Below are 16,704 nucleotides of genomic sequence, written 5' to 3' on the forward strand. Positions count from 1 at the left end.
AAAACTGCATGGTATTGGTACAGAGACAGACAGATAGACCAATGGAATAGAATTGAAGACCCAGAAATGAACCCACACACCTATGGTCACTTGATTTTTGACAAAGGAGCCAAAACCATCCAATGGAAAAAAGATAGCATTTTCAACAAATGGTGCTGGTTCAACTGGAGGGCAACATGTAGAAGAATGCATATCGATCCATGCTTATCACCCTGTACAAAGCTTAAGTCCAAGTGGATCAAGGACCTCCACATCAAACCAGACACACTCAAACTAATAGAAGAAAAACTAGGGAAGCATCTGGAACACATGGGCACTGGAAAAAATTTCTTGAACAAAACACCAATGGCTTATGCTCTAAGATCAAGAATTGACAAATGGGATCTCATAAAACTGCAAAGCTTCTGTAAGGCAAAGGACACTGTGGTTAGGACAAAACGGCAACCAACAGATTGGGAAAAGATCTTTACCAATCCTACAACAGATAGAGGCCTTATATCCAAAATATACAAAGAACTCAAGAAGTTAGACCGCAGGGAAACAAATAACCCTATTAAAAAATGGGGTTCAGAGCTAAACAAAGAATTCACAGCTGAGGAATGCCGAATGGCTGAGAAACACCTAAAGAAATGTTCGACATCTTTAGTCATAAGGGAAATGCAAATCAAAACAACCCTGAGATTTCACCTCACACCAGTGCGATTGGCTAAGATCAAAAACTCAGGTGACAGCAGATGCTGGCCAGGATGTGGAGAAAGAGGAACACTCCTCCATTGTTGGTGGGATTGCAGACTGGTAAAACCATTCTGGAAATCAGTCTGGAGGTTCCTCAGAAAATTGGACATTGAACTGCCTGAGGATCCAGCTATACCTCTCTTGGGCATATACCCAAAAGATGCCTCAACATATAAAAGAGACACGTGCTCCACTATGTTCATCGCAGCCTTATTTATAATAGCCAGAAAATGGAAAGAACCCAGATGCCCTTCAACAGAGGAATGGATACAGAAAATGTGGTACATCTACACAATGGAATATTACTCAGCTATCAAGAACAACGAGTTTATGAAATTCGTAGGCAAATGGTTGGAACTGGAAAATATCATCCTGAGTGAGCTAACCCAATCACAGAAAGACATACATGGTATGCACTCATTGATAAGTGGCTATTAGCCCAAATGCTTGAATTACCCTAGATCCCTAGAACAAACGAAACTCAAGACGCATGATCAAAATGTGAATGCTTCACTCCTTCTTTAAATGAGGAAAAAGAATACCCTTGGCAGGGAAGGGAGAGGCAAAGATTAAAACAGAGACTGAAGGAACACCCATTTAGAGCCTGCCCCACATGTGGCCCATACATATACAGCCACCCAATTAGACAAGATGGATGAAGCAAAGAAGTGCAGACCGACAGGAGCCGGATGTAGATCGCTCCTGAGAGACACAGCCAGAATACAGCAAATACAGAGGCGAATGCCAGCAGCAAACCACTGAACTGAGAATAGGTCCCCTATTGAAGGAATCAGAGAAAGAACTGGAAGAGCTTGAAGGTGCTCGAGACCCCAAAAGTACAACAATGCCAAGCAACCAGAGCTTCCAGGGACTAAGCCACTACCTAAAGACTATACATGGACTGACCCTGGACTCTGACCCCATAGGTAGCAATGAATATCCTAGTAAGAGCACCAGTGGAAGGGGAAGCCCTGGGTCCTGCCAAGACTGAACCCCCAGTGAACTAGTCTATGGGGGGAGGGCGGCAATGGGGGGAGGGTTGGGAGGGGAACACCCATAAGGAAGGGGAGGGGGGAGGGGGATGTTTGCCCGGAAACCGGGAAAGGGAATAACACTCGAAATGTATATAAGAAATACTCAAGTTAATAAAAAAAAAAAACAAAACAAAAAAAAAAAAAAAAAACAAAAAAAAAAACCAGATTCCACTGTTGGTAGAAACCTATAAAGGGGGCAGAGGAATGAGAAATTATGGTTTAAGGAGGATGAACAAAAACAAATTATGTTAAAAATGTCTTAATGAAGGGAATAACAATCGAAATGTAAATAAGAAATACCCAAGTTAATAAAGATAAAAAATAAATAAATAATATCTTAAATAAGCAATACATTGTATTTTAATTATCAAAGAAATATCTTGTTTCTTAAGATATATTTTTTGAAAATTAAGATGGAATGGCTCTATTACTTGTAATCCAAAATAAAAACTTGTGAAATTAAAAAAAAATAAAATAAAATCTAAAAAAAACAAAAACAAAAAAAAAGAAAAAAGAAAAAAAGAAATGTAAGAAGACAGAAGCAAGAGGGTTAGAAATTCAAGGCCAGCCTGGGCTACATAACAAAACACTACCTCAAATAAATAAAAAGAAATATGAAGATTTCTAAACTGAATATAAAGTGAGTAATGTGCTGCGATATGCCACAGCCTTTGGAGTTACCTTTTACCTCAGGATAAAATAGTTGTATCTCTACTGGATAAAAATCTATACAGCTAACCTTGGCTCTGGAGACTGGTTGATTAGGTATAAGCCCAGAACTGCACTAAATTATCACCCAGTGGTTTCTGATGATTTCCTCTCTTGACAGACTGTAGTCATCTATAGGCTTGCTTGCCAAGAAGCTTGTTTCCCAAGCTCTGAAACTCTCTTTATAATGAAGGAAATGCAGTGAATTCTAAAAGCTAGTCCTATGTGAGAGAGGTAGATTGTTTTGGGCTTCAGAGATGGAGTTGCAAGTTTCTTAAGCATGTGTCAGGATGAGATCGTACGGCGTGGAAGGCCTCACTCCAGCCCCTTCGTTTCCTTACAGAGATTCTATGGGATTGTAGCTGGTTCTGCTCTGCAATGTATGAGAGAGAGAATGAACAAAGACAGAATGAAGAAGGTAGGTGACCCCAGAAAAGTCTGCACCTTCTCACCGCTGCCTCTGAAAAGTGTGTGTGTTTGTTCATGTGTGTTCATGTGTATGTTTGGGTATTGATGTGTATATTCATGTATGTTCCTGTGTGTATGTTTGTGTTGACGTGTATATTCATGTGTGTATTCATGTGTGGTGTGTGTGTGTTCCTGTGTGTGTGTGTGTGTGTATGTGTGAGTGTATGTTCCTGTGTATGTTCATGTATGTGTTCCTGTATGTGTGTGTGGTCCTGTGTATATTCATGTGTGTGTGTGTTTGTGTTCATGTGTATATTCATGTACGTGTTTGTGTATTGATGTGTATATTCATGTGTCTATTCATGTGTAGTGTGTGTGTGTGTTCCTGTGTGTGTTCCTATGTAGGTGTGTTCCTGTGCATGTGTGTGTGTTTGTCTGTGTGTGTGTGTTCGCCTGTATATAAGCACATGCATGTATATGACAGACTCAGGCAACTTACCAATCAAAATAGCAGCGCACCAAGTAATGACCAGGAAAAGAAATGCATTTTGCGGCAGAAAATACTTCATGCTTCTAAGCACAAGATCCCAGTTTTGCTATACGAGAATTCTAATCTCAGTAGTTTAAATTTTATTTTAATGCTTTTCCAGTATTTAGAAATTCACCAGGAAAAAGGCCATTTCTTTCCCTCTTCTCATCTTTTATAACTGCTTTTCATTAAAAGGAGGGCAATGTAAAAAAAAAAAAAAAGCTGAGCTACTTAGCACCATCTTTGTGTGGACAGTTGTGTCTGGCTGGTGCTAGGAAGGATTCCAGTATCACTTCCTGAAGTCACGAGTAGGCCAAAGCAGTAAAGGGTGCAGGAGGGAGCGCAACTGCTGTCCTTCAGAGTGGAGCTGCGTGGCTTGTAAAAAAGGAAACTTTTGATGTGGAATTTAAAAAAGCAAGTCAAAATGTCCTTTCAGACCTGGGGTTCCTTTTAAGAATGGGTAAAGTACAGAGGATGAAGTTAATTTGCTGATTAAAAGCCACACTGTACTTTCTCTCCAGCCTAAATCTTGACTTGGCTACTTGCTCTGTCCTCTTGGACACATCTTAGTTTCTCTGTGCCCAGTGGGCAAGCACTCACTGAGGCTGTGCCAGGCCCTGGGTTAGTACCTAACAGCACACACAGAGCCATTGGGTCACAGCATGTGTGTACTTGAAACTGGCGTCTCTCACTGTTCTCAAGGTCACTCTCTGCTGCAGCATAGCATTTCTGTGGTGTCGCTGTGGTCTGTGACACTATTGTAGACACTTGCCATAGTGTGTCTTTCAGTAAAAAGGCATTGTCTTTAGTGTACTTTTTGGCTACTGTTACATCACATATGTGTATACAGATTTTCGTGTGCCTGCCTGATTTCAGTTCTCCTCGGTCTTCACAGGGCACATTTGGTTTTAGTGAGGAGGCATGGAGGACACAGAAGAAACTTTACATCTTTTTCCAAATAATTTTGTTTTGGAGGCTTCTACAGTGAAAATGTATTTCATATTGCTTTGAGTAATTTAAAAAAAGCCCATTGTAGTCACAAAGGGGAAATAAATGGAAAGGTTAGACAGTGAGAGACAGAAGGTAGGAGAAAACAATGGAGGAGGAGGAGGTGGAGGAAGAAGAGGAGGAGAAGAGGAAGAGGAGGAGGAGAACATGGCATTTGGACAAAGCTTATCACAGGGCTAGAGGTACCACAGAGGGTGAGAGCTGTTCCTCAGAGGACCCGCGTTCAATCCCCAGCACCCAGGCAGCACCATACAACCATCTGTAATCTCAGTTCTGGGGATCCAGGACTCTCACCAGGCATGCACATAACACACAGACACACGTGCAGACAAAGTACCCATACACACAGAATAAACATTTTAAAGGAGTTAAACAGCATTAGAACTAGAATACAGTCCAGTAGAACATTTAAATAAACACACACAAAAATAGACATTTAGGTTACAGAACCCTGTGAAACACTAAAGCCACTGAATTATACAGTCTAAGTGGGTGCACTCTGTGCTGTGTGAATTACCCAGCCGGCTGAAGTTGCTAGATCTGCAATTATTCTTTTCTTTAGAAATAAGTCTGATTATTTTAAAGGAATTGTTTCTCTGAAATCTGATTCTGCTTTCCCTCACACTGCTGTTTCTTTTTCTTCAGGATTTAAAAAGATGTAGCTCCCCTCCACCTTCTCTCTGTCCTCCCCCTCCCCCCCATTCTCTCCATCTCCGTCTCTCTCTCCCTGCCCCTCTCCTAAAGTGTTAAGCCCATTGACAGACAGTTAAATGACTGTATTGCTGTCATCTAGGCCCTTTCTTTCTAAGGGCCCTGTGTTATAATGTTCCCAGATCCTAGTTTCCCTCTCTGGGAAGGTTTTGTGGCTGGGCAGCCATGACAACATGTCTAACAAGACTGATTTACCTTTACTACACTGATGAGCCGTCACTGGCCCTACATTCTGAATGAGGTCGGGATGGTGAGCAGCATCCCTCCTGTCTTCTGTGGGAATCACTATGGTTGTTTCTGTCTACTTCTGCCCCAGAGAGGAAAGGGTCTTCACTAGGTCACATAAGGATGGGGGGTGCAGCTCACCTCTGTTCCAGCAAGTCCTGAATCATGCTCCACAGACCAGTTGACTTGTTTGTTCATTTGTCTTTCAAGACAGACTCTCATTTTTAACCCAGATTGACCTCAGTTCCCCATCTTTCCTCCCCAGCCTCCAAAGTGTGGGGATAACAGATGTGCCACCAGCTGGATCCTACCAGCTTTCCACGAACTCTGCTTAATAAAATAAGATTTTTTTCTTTTATGACATTTTTATTTTCCTTAGGGCCTTTTCTTTGTTTTATTTTTATTCTTTATTAATAGAGCTGGGAATTGAACCTAGGCATGTGCTCTGCCACACTCCAGCAGGACCTAATCTTCTAACAACTCGCCCCGTGTTTTCCCTGAGCTCACAGAAAATCAGTGAAGCTCTGAGGATGTTGGGATAGAGGCACAGGAAGACTGTGAGGGTTCGAGATTCAGCCTGGCTGCTCTTGGTTACATGGGTCTTCCCATGGGCAGAGGGTCCTCTTCAGAGTCTGCACAGAAATCTGACCTCAGTTTGACTGAACATGTTTGTAAGCATCTTTTCATTTGTGGGTTTGCTCATTAAACAGGTTTTCATGAAATCCAGGGCCTTAGAGCTGAACTGAGCAGTGGTATGCTGAGATTTAAAGAAAGGGAAAAAAAGGATTAGCCAAGCATGGTAGTTCTGACTGTAGTTCCAGGCCAGTGATGCTGGAGCCATGGACTTGCCTGTGCCAGGAGTCTGGACTAGTGACACCCTGCCTCAAAAAAAGAAAAGAAATTACAAAAGAAAAACAAAGATAAGCAGCAACAAAACTATAATTTCCATATTTGAAAGGAAGAGTAAAAATTGTGCATCATTTACTGTATACATGATATTTTAAGATACAGATGTACATTTTAGAATGAGCAAATCATGCTAATTAACAATCATTACCCTGCATAGTCTTTTTTCTCTTTTGATGAGAGTTCTTAAAACTTACTCTCAATGATGCAAAATATTATCAACTACAGATATTGTATCAGCAATGGATGTCTTGAACTTCTTTCTTGTATCTAAACATTTAGACCCTTTAATTAGCACTTCTCAAAGCTTCTCTGATCTTTGCCTTAGCCTTAGTAACCAGGATACTTGTCAGCCATAAAAAAAAAAAAAGCAGCTTGTCATTTATGACAACATGGATGAAAATGAAGAACATTATGTAACTAAATGAGCCAGGCAAAGAAAACTAAGTGCTACATGATCTCATTATTACTATGTGCAACCTCAAAAAGTGAGTCTCGGCTGACTATGGCAACACAGTTATAATCCCAGAACTTAACTTGGAAGTCAGAGACAGGAGGCTTTCAGGGTTGAGGCCAGCAGGAGTTATATAATCTCCCCTCTCTCCCTCTCCCTCTCTCTATCTCTCTCTTACACACACACACACACACACACACACACACACACACACACACACACACTAATTAGATAGATAGATTAGACTGACAGACAGACGGTACATAGAGAGATCTTCCTAGCACATACTGCCAAATATTCCCCAGTGGGACAATAATTGAGTGAGTTCAGGATCAGTGGGGCCCGTAGCCTAGTATGGAATCTTTGAAAACTAAGAAGGGAAATGCATTTCTAACTTTTAGAGCCATGAGCCAGGAAGATTCTTAGAAAGCCAGGAGAGCTTCAACGTGAACCCAGCACCACTAAGAGGAGAGTGGCTGTTAGGCCTGCTCTCTGAGGGAGTGGGCCCTGTGGAGAAGTCACCTGGTAATTAGTAAAAGTGGAAGGCTTAGCAGCAGTGTCAACCTCCAGCCTAACTCAGCGTCACCTGGTGTAATGCGCAGGCTGACGAGAACCGGGAAGTCTGTGTTATCTGAACAAGCGCAGGCGTTCCCTCCTGTAACTTCCACATCCGCCTGCATCCGCTCCCCCACCGCCCTCGAGATGCTTGCATGTGCCACTGCCCTGTGTATTGGGTGTTTGTAGGAGTCTGAACACGGCTATCTGACAGCATTAGAAGTAAAGAGGGCCTCCTAACCCCTGCCAGAATTTCACAATGCTTGTTGAGCTGTGGAAGAATTGAAATACTACAGGACTACTTCATTAGTGCATAGATTTCCAGTGATTAGCTATCAATAGACATGTACTATATAATCTACCATCCATATCGGCGGGTTCCAAATCCATGGGTTCCACCATGATTGAAAATATCCGGAAAAAAATGCATCTGTACTGAATAGTTAGGGAATTTTTTTCTTGTCATGATTCTCCAAACACTATAGTTTAATGATACATAAATAGCATGTAAATTCGGTTGAGTGTTATGCTTACATCAGAGATGATCTGAAATTTGAAGGAAGGTTACATAGATCACATGAAAATTACATAGAGCACATATTATGTTAGGTAGGACTTTAATGAATTTAGTATCCATGGAGACCTGAAACCAACCCCACAGATAAATACAGAGGAACAACTGTATGTGTGGATGTCTATATAAATATATACACACATATACATACTTACATTAACAGACTTACCACTTACCATTTCTGGTTTTCATAAGATGTTTTTACCAGATATTGTAGTTTGTAGATGCATTCTTACACAAAGTCCCAGCCCAGGACACTTTTTTTTACATCCCCACAGATGCTGCCCCACAGAATCACTCCCCGAATCTCCCATTCCTTTCTCCTCTGAGAGGTGGCCCCCCAGTTTCCTCCCACCCTGCTGCATCAAGTTTCTGTCAGGGCAGGCACATCCTCTCTCACTGAGGCCAGACAAGGCAGCCCTGTTGGGGAACGGATTCCACAGACAGACAACAGCTTTAGGGACAGCCCCTGCTCCAGTTGTTGGGGACCCACACAGAGACTAAGCTGCACATCTGCTACATATGTACCAGGGGCCTTGGTCTAACCAGTGTGTGTCCTTTGGTTGGTGGCTCAGTCCCTGGGAACTCCCAAGGGTTCAGGTTAGTTGACTCTATTGGTCTTCCCGTGGAGTTACTTCAGGGTCTTCAATACTATCCCCAACTATTCCATAAGGGTACCTGACCTGTCCAATGTTTGGCTGTGGGTATCTGCATCTGTTTCAGTCAGCTGCAGGGTCCTCTCAGAGACCAGTTACGCTAGCTTCTTGTCTGCAAGCATAATAGATTATCATTAATAGTGTCAGGGATTGGTGCTCGCCCATGGGGTTAGTCTCAAGTTGGGCCAGTTGTTGGTCAGCCACTCCTTCAGAATCTGCTCCATCTTTGTCCCTGCATTTCTTTTTTTTTTTTTATAATTATTTATTTTATTTATATAAGTACACTGTAGCTCTTCAGACACACCAGAAGAGGGCATCAGATCCATTACAGATGGTTGTGAGCCACCATGTGGTTGCTGGGAATTGAACTCAGGACCTCTGGAAGAGCAGTCAGTGCTCTTAACCTCTGAGCCATCTCTCCAGCCCCCTGCATTTCTTTTAGACAGGGAAAATTTTAGGTCAGAAGTTCTGTGGGTGGGTTGGTGTTCTTATTCCCCCAGTGAGGTTCCTGCCTGGCTACAGAAGGTGGCATCTTCAGGTCCCAGGTCCCCACTATTATGCGTCTTGGCTAAGGCCACCAGCATTGACTCCTGAGGGCTTCCCCAGGAGTTCCTCTGGGACTTCTGAGGCCTGGGACTCTCTTACTCAGTTTTCCCTACTCTACACAGCTAACACATCTAGCTTCTGTACCACAGAAACTCAGTGATGGTTTATTAATATAAGTTTACTGAACAATTGTGTTGGAGAGAACCTCTTTTTTCTTCTCGTGGCATTGTCAACACAGAAGACTTCTGGGATGCTAAGTAATGTGGAACTTTCTCCTCAGAGACAAAGGGAGGTCATCCCAGATGAGCAGACACCAGCTCAATCCACTTAGCTCTTATACTACCTCACCTAGACATTGTTGGGCCCCATAAGGCTTGGCTCAACTCTCCTACTTAAAGGAAATCAGAAGTCCAGGCCTCTGGAGCATCTGATGATCTACAAGTTGTTTGGAGGGTTTTGTTTGCTTGTTTGGTTTTGTTTGGTTTTTATGAGCAATGCCCAGCACACAGAGAGATTTGATTACTTTGTTAGAACATCACAATCCACAGAATCATCATGCTTGCTTATGTTTACTGTTTAATATAAGTCCTTGTTCACCTCCCTTGAACGTTTGATCCGTCTGTCTCCAGCCCCTGTGTGTGTGCCACCATGCCCAGTGTTACATGATGCTAAGGACTGAACTCAGTGCCTCATGCCTACTGGGCAAACAACCAAGCAACATCCCTGGCCCTTTCTTGTGGCAAGAAAGTGAGGAGCAGCTTGAGTCAGGGCCTCACTATATAGCTCAGGCTCTTCAAGCGCTAAGATCAAAAGCATTTACAATACCTCACTCCTGCCCAGCCAGGCATCCCATCCCCCCGCCCCCCCAGCTGGGGACCAAACCCAGGGCCTTGCGCTCCCTAGGCAAGCACTCTACCGCTGAGCTAAATCCCCAACCCCCCATTTTATTTTTTATTTACTTTTTATTTATTTTTGAAACAGGGTCCCATGTGTCCCGGGGTGGTTTTGTACTATGAAAGTGAGCATGGCCTTGAACAAGAATTCTGATCCTTCTGCTACCATTTCTCAACTGCTGGAATTCACACTTACACCACCATACTGGTTGGTGCAGAAAGGGGCTCAAATGGAGCTTCTTCCCATGGGACAAGCACTCTACTGACCGTGAGGCACTCCCAACACCCAAGATTTGTTTCAAAACAGATGCCTCAGCAAGAAGGTATGAGGACTGCTGAGGTCTTCACTAGCACAGCATCCGGCTTACCTAAGGGGATGTACTCATTGTGTCTCTCCTTTTCTTTCAGAAGAAAGGATTTTGCAGGCCAACAATAGAAGGTTCAACTCTCTTTTTGAGTATCCGGTACGTCTCCAGTCACTGTTTCCTCAGGGGCTGGTGTTCTCTACATTCTCCTTCTGAGGGATGGGAGGAACTCCTTGCTGATACAGAAACTACAGCATAAATTCCAGTTTAAACTCCTCTATTGTAAGTGGTGCACTGAGGGCTCAGAAGCCAAAACCAACTCAGAGTCCTTCACTCCGGAAAACACATCTCTTCTAGGATTTTGTATTTATGGGTAACTCCTAGAAAAGACACGTTATAGCATTTCTCACGATTCCTCCACAGCTCTCTGTTCACTTAGACATCGATGACAGCATACACATGTTGGGTCCATCTATGCACAGGCTGTGCCCTTTCCCATTCTATTGATGAACCGTAACTTAGCCACCTCTGCTGCTGAACATTTCAACCTTGGCAGTGTTTTCTCCGGTAATGGTCCTGAGTGAGCTTGGTGGTGCATATCAGTCAGTTGGCACATCTGGGTTTGTATCTAGGATGAGCTTTCTGCGGGTGAATTGACTAGGCCTAAAGGTAAACATATTAAAAAACTGTGACACATTTTTGCAGAAGACCTTCTAAAAGTATTACATCAGTCTTTATTTCTGTGTACCAAAGAAAACCACTCACTTCACATCTCTGCCAAACTAGTTTGTTTTTGTATAATTCTTCTGAGATAGGATCTCATTTTGTAGCCCACGCTGGCTTCAGATTGCTGCCATCCACCAACCCTCCCAATGTGAACAGCTATGGCTGCAAGTGTGCCATTCCTGTGCTGGCTGTAGGTATGGTCGGTCCTGCCCATCCTTGCCAGCTCTTAGGTGAAAATGGTATTTTGTTTTTTAAACTTTTGTGTGAATTTAATAATCTCTTTGTGTTAGCCTTCTGTATTTTTTAAAAACTACCTATTAATGATTTTCTCTAATTTCCTGGGTTTTTTTTCATTTTTATTTGTTTCTGAAGTAATTCATAAAATACCACATGTAGTGTAAAGCTGTGCTCCAGCAGCCATCTTTGCTCACAGCCACTCCCTTATAGGAGCCACTGTGGAGAGTTTCTCACGGACTCATTGGTGCCTCCTCAGTCCATAAAGGAGATGTGACTAAAAAAAATTCTTCATATTTTTACACTATTCTGGACCCTAATGGTTTTCAGGGTCCTAATTTCATGAGAACAATTACATAGGATTTCCTCTTCAGATTTAGCTTTAAACAGTTCCTTCTAAATGACCATTTGGGGTATTTCCGCCTGCCTTATTCACACTTAACGGTTTTGTTTTCCTTGGCTCAGCTTGGCTTCTGAAAGAAGGTCTTGCCATGTAACCCAAGCTAGTCCTAAACTCAAAGCCTCCTTCTTCAGCCCTCTGAGAGCTAGAATTACAGGCACGTAACACCGCATCCAACTTCAAAAAATGATCCTGCATGTTAGTATTTACATACACACACACACACACACACACACACACACACACACACACACACCATGTGTACATGTCATTCTAAGTATATGAAAATATACATGGCATATATATTTGTGATTTTTGCAGGGTATTGACCTATTGTTTCTGAGCTACAGGTCGTGGGTAATAATGCTCACAGTGTGGTAGTGGGAGCAGTCTCTCTCTCTCTCTCTCTCTCTCTCTCTCTCTCTCTCTCTCTCTCTTTCTCTCTCTCAAACAAAACAGGAAGCTAGGTTCAGGTATCAGATTTGATTATAGTTGCCCGTTCCTCACCTTGAAACATCATACAAGTTGTGTGATTTCTCCAGTCTTGAGTTAATCCATGTAAATGTAAAGTGAGTTTGGTGACATTCACCGCATATAACATATGTGGGAATTAAAATACAATTGCAAAAACGTTGGTCCTCTCTCCCCAGTACCTGTTGCCCCATCTCCTCTGCCTTTGTATTGAAGTTCCTGCCACATGTTTAATACATATCCTACATTCAATCATATCCTGGAGCTGGCGGGAACAAACAGATGAACCGTTTTGAGCTGTCTTGCTGCTCTGCTTGTACTTGCTTTTGTTGTTATTGTTATGTGTAATTCACCCATAGGACAATTCCATCAAGACATCAAAGTATAGTTTCTTTAACTTCCTGCCCGTGAACCTGTTTGAACAGTTCCAGAGACTTGCAAACGCCTATTTCCTCATCTTGCTGTTCCTACAGGTATGACTGCTAAGACATTTGCAGTGTGTCCTAATCTGCCTTGGGCTCAGGCTGTATTCTCAGTACCTAGACTAGGAGACACCCTCTGCATTTTGACATTGGCAAATGGCTGGCTGGAGTCTCTGCCAGTTCCCTAGAGTAGCAGAAGTCAGGATTAGCCAATGTGAGGCAAGCCTCTGTATGGAGACACAACGATGGAGTCCCATGGGAAGGGAGCTCCTCCATTATGGCTGTATGGAAACAATTCACCTTGATCATAGGAAACCACAGATTCTTCACTACAACCCTAGCTACAACGATATTCCTCTTTCTCATCCAACCTCTGTGATAGGAAGTTGACACATACCAAGGGGAAAGAATTGTATAGAATATAAGCAAGCCAGCACAAGGAAAGGAATCCACAGAGGGAGTCCATGTTGAGAGGAGAAGACAGATCTCACTTACCCTTGTACTGAAGGTGTCAGACAGTACATGGATTTCCCATGCCCACTGTCTTTTATGCTTGTGTATGGGTGTTCTGCCTACATGTATGAATTTCTATGCCACATGCATGCCTGGTGCATAAAAAAGAGGGCATCAGAACCTCTAGAATATGTGGTGCTAGGGCTTGAACCTAGGTCCTCAGAAAGAGTATCCAGTGCTCTTGATCTTTGAGCTATATGTCTCCGGCCTTGCCATATAAACTCTTAGCATTCTATTTTCCAATACCTTTCATCATTGGATAAGAAATGGCTCATTCCCTTTAGGGCTAAGACTGCATGTTTGTGGCAACCTGTAGCCTTTTCTTCTTTTGGGAACTGCTTTGGATTCAGGGATACAGGAAAGTTACAACAGCGAAAAACAACTAGGGCCACTGGTTTATTATTATAAACCTAGAAAAAAATAACAGAGGCAGGGAATGGGGGAAAATATGTTCTTCTTTATATTTCTTAAGCCTACAGTCTCGTGTTTCTTTCTCAAGTTGATCCCTCAGATCTCCTCGCTGGCCTGGTACACAACCGTGATCCCTCTGATCGTGGTGCTGTCCATAACTGGTGTGAAGGACGCCATTGATGACGTGGTGAAGTGGCTTCCCGGGCTTCCCTCACTACACCTAGTAATTGGGCTGGGGGCAAGAAAGACTTCCCAGAACTACCTTGTGCCAAGAAGTGCTCACCAGAGAGACGTCTCTCACATTTGTTCCCTCATCTATCACAGACACCATATTGCGTCCACAGGTCTAAGACTAGTGGTTTCTGCTTGGCCAGAAATGGGCAGTGCAGGCCTTTTTCTGCTCCATCACTTTAGATCTTTCTCCAGACTTCCTCCCTCTCTTCTCAGAAACCCAGCCCCTGCCCCTTAGCTCTGCCTGGCTTTGCTGTCATCTTTCTCCTCATAGTTCTCTTCCTCCTTCCCCCTGTTCCCTGCTCCTTCTTCCTCCAGTTCTTAATCTTTCTTCTCTCCCTCTACATTCCCTTTTTCTCCAGTGCTCCCTGTTTCCTTTTCCAAATGCCACTTCTGTTTGGCATGCATAGATAAGAGCTCTAGAAAGCCCTGTGGCAGCATCAAAGGCCTAATCATTTCCTGCCATTGGGAAAAGATACTGGCCTGTCACCACCAATGCTAATTGTAAGGGATCACTGTGAATGCAAAACCTACTAGTGGAGTTTGGGAAGCTGTCCTTGTGGTGTCATCAAAGGGGCCTGAGCTTGTCAAGACAGTATGTGGACTAAAGTTTAAGAATATGACATTTCCCAACTTTGTAAAATCCAGGCTTACTACACATAGTGGTTTAGATTTCAAGCACAACTCAGATACTCAAACTGAGCTACATAAACTCTTTTTAGCTCTGAACTTCATACATACCCTGCTACCATTTCCTTCTAGTAAGAACTGAAAGCTTAACTTGCCAATGTTAAGGCAACCCAGCTATTTCTGGTTCAGATCTTTAGAATAAATGTTGGGAGAATCCAGAATCATGGAATATTCTGCCTGGCCTGCCCCGCCCTGCCCTACTCCTACCCTTCTCCAGGGGAGAGCTCCGCCTCCAAAGAGGTGGTTCTTGTGAACTGGGACATGAGCTGTGTTTGTTCTCTTGCTACCATAGGTCTTTGACTATTGGCCTCTTTATTCCCCACATCTTCTGTGGATCTTCTGGGTGGGCCCCTGGTTCTTTGGACAGCACAGGGTGGGGTGGGGTAATCCCTAGTGCTGCCTGGCATGTGCCCTGTTCTCTCAGCCTTTGAGTTTCTTGTTTTTAAACTCCTAGGCATTTGTTTTTTATATTTATCCCAAAGATGGGTCTCTTTCTTTTCCTGGAGTTCTTTTTATGCCTTCCTTCCTAGTTTCCAATGAGCAGTAGCCTCTTAGCCTGGTTTCGATGGTAGGAGGGCTTTGAGATCTGGAAGAGGGAATCACAAACAAGAATGACATTGAGTAGTACTTTTTAAACGTTAAATTGTATATGTGATTTTCTATTTGTCTATTTCCTGAATATTTGCTGTGTGATTTTAGAAAAGACACCAAAGTGACCAGCAAGTCAACAACCGCTCTGTGTTGATCCTGGTGAATGGCAGGTATGTTATTTTAGGAAAGCCAGGTTAGGTAGGATCAGTCCGGGAAGAGGTCACCATTGCTAAACCTTGATGTGGTGGGTACTTTAGAAAGGTAATTTAGGACCGTGAAAAGGGCCTCATGTCAAACTTAAAAAGAATTTGTTTCTATTTCATTGAGTTCTTTCTTTTTGAGATACTGGGTATCAAACACAAGACCTCAATAATAGGATTTAGGAATCACTTCATAAACCATACAAACAGTGATCTCAGACAAGGATAGTATTTGAACACATGCCCCAGGACTGATCAACTAGGGCCACAGTCCAGATTTGGAAACCGAACCATGACCCCAAATTGAGGTGCTACAGTCCATTTTAAGCCTGAGATATACAAACATCTGTGCCAAGTTATTCCACCAATCAGGGTTTAAGGATAGGGAATTTCCTTAGGAACCTGTCCTTGATATACATTTGACCTGCTCCCATTTGTTAGGGTACTCAACTGTGGAATGGGACTTGTCTAACATTCATGTCTTAACTTGCCAACCAGGATGTCAGTTACTCACATACATGTCTCTTTCTGCCGAGTAGGATGTCAGTTCCCAGGGAGGTCTTAGGAACTTAGATTTTACTGGACCACTACTCAAAATGGAAGTCTTATTTTAAGTAGTTTCTTATATTTCTTATGTTGGGGTTCATCCAGGGGCAGCTTATAAAATCAAATATCATAAGAGCTTAGACACAGATGCAGGAGGTGCTGTTGGGTGGTTAATTCAAGTCTGAGCTTACTGTGGGTAACGATACAAAACAGTTCTATGGACTTCTATCATGATTGCTTTCCAAGGGCACAGAACATAACAGACTATGTCATCAACTTGGCATTAGGAAGTTTCCTAGTAACAGCAGAAATGTGAGGAAGTTTGCTTATGTAGCAGGCTAGCCAGGTAACAGTCACCTGGGCCTTAACATCCCACCGAGGTGAGCTAGGAGAGATCCCTAAGCACTGTCCTGTACATGTCTCTAGCACACCCCGAAGTGTCCATACTGACTGAGATGCCTCTGGGCTTGTCTATAAAGTGGAAATGACCTCTATCTTAGATGCCCGAGAAAATAAAAATAAAAAATATATATCCAAGCAGTTGATAACTCATAGCATGAAATTAATATGCAAGTAACTATTATCAGAGTGATTGGTCTCGGGACATCTGCCCTTAGAACGTAGTGGATTCTAACCAGGCTCACTGGTGGCACTACCATAGCCCTTCATCCAGGCGCCAGCACAGTTTACCAGCCCAAGAGAGCATCCGAGCTGGCTCCACAGCTGAGCTACATGGTGGTAAGACCAGAACAAGGCAGACATGTTCCCACAAAAGGCAACGTGTGAAAACTATCATAAGGGGCATGGCAGGCTGTTACAGAGTCATGTCTGACAAAAGGAATTATGGAGGGGGCGATATCTGTACCAGATCTTTATCAGGGGTGGGAAGCTCTGAAGAAGTTGGAGTTTCTTGAAGGGAACATGAGGAAAGAAACCACAAACCTGACAAAGTCACCATGGGCACCTGCCTTTCTCTCATGGCCAGCCATGCCAGGCACTGACCTCCTGTAGCTGTGATCAGG

General features: G+C 43.1%; 1 protein-coding gene across 8 annotated transcripts in view; it reads left to right on the forward strand.

Annotated features, from left to right (window-relative positions):
* The window catches only part of Atp8b5 (ATPase, class I, type 8B, member 5), a 119,998-nt gene that overhangs the window by 24,468 nt on the left and 78,826 nt on the right, over window positions 1-16,704 (forward strand). For 3 of the 8 annotated variants that reach the window (NM_001431282.1, NM_001431284.1, XM_087551244.1), the window contains 5 exon segments: window positions 2,821-2,895; window positions 10,351-10,406; window positions 12,438-12,551; window positions 13,513-13,611; window positions 15,045-15,106. In NM_001431282.1, the coding sequence (NP_001418211.1) occupies window positions 2,821-2,895; window positions 10,351-10,406; window positions 12,438-12,551; window positions 13,513-13,611; window positions 15,045-15,106 (406 nt within the window). 8 annotated transcript variants of the gene reach the window in all.

Source organism: Rattus norvegicus, chromosome 5 (genome assembly GCF_021556685.1).
Source record: "Rattus norvegicus strain SHRSP/BbbUtx chromosome 5, alternate assembly SHRSP_T2T, whole genome shotgun sequence".
Classification (NCBI taxonomy): domain Eukaryota; kingdom Metazoa; phylum Chordata; class Mammalia; order Rodentia; family Muridae; genus Rattus; species Rattus norvegicus.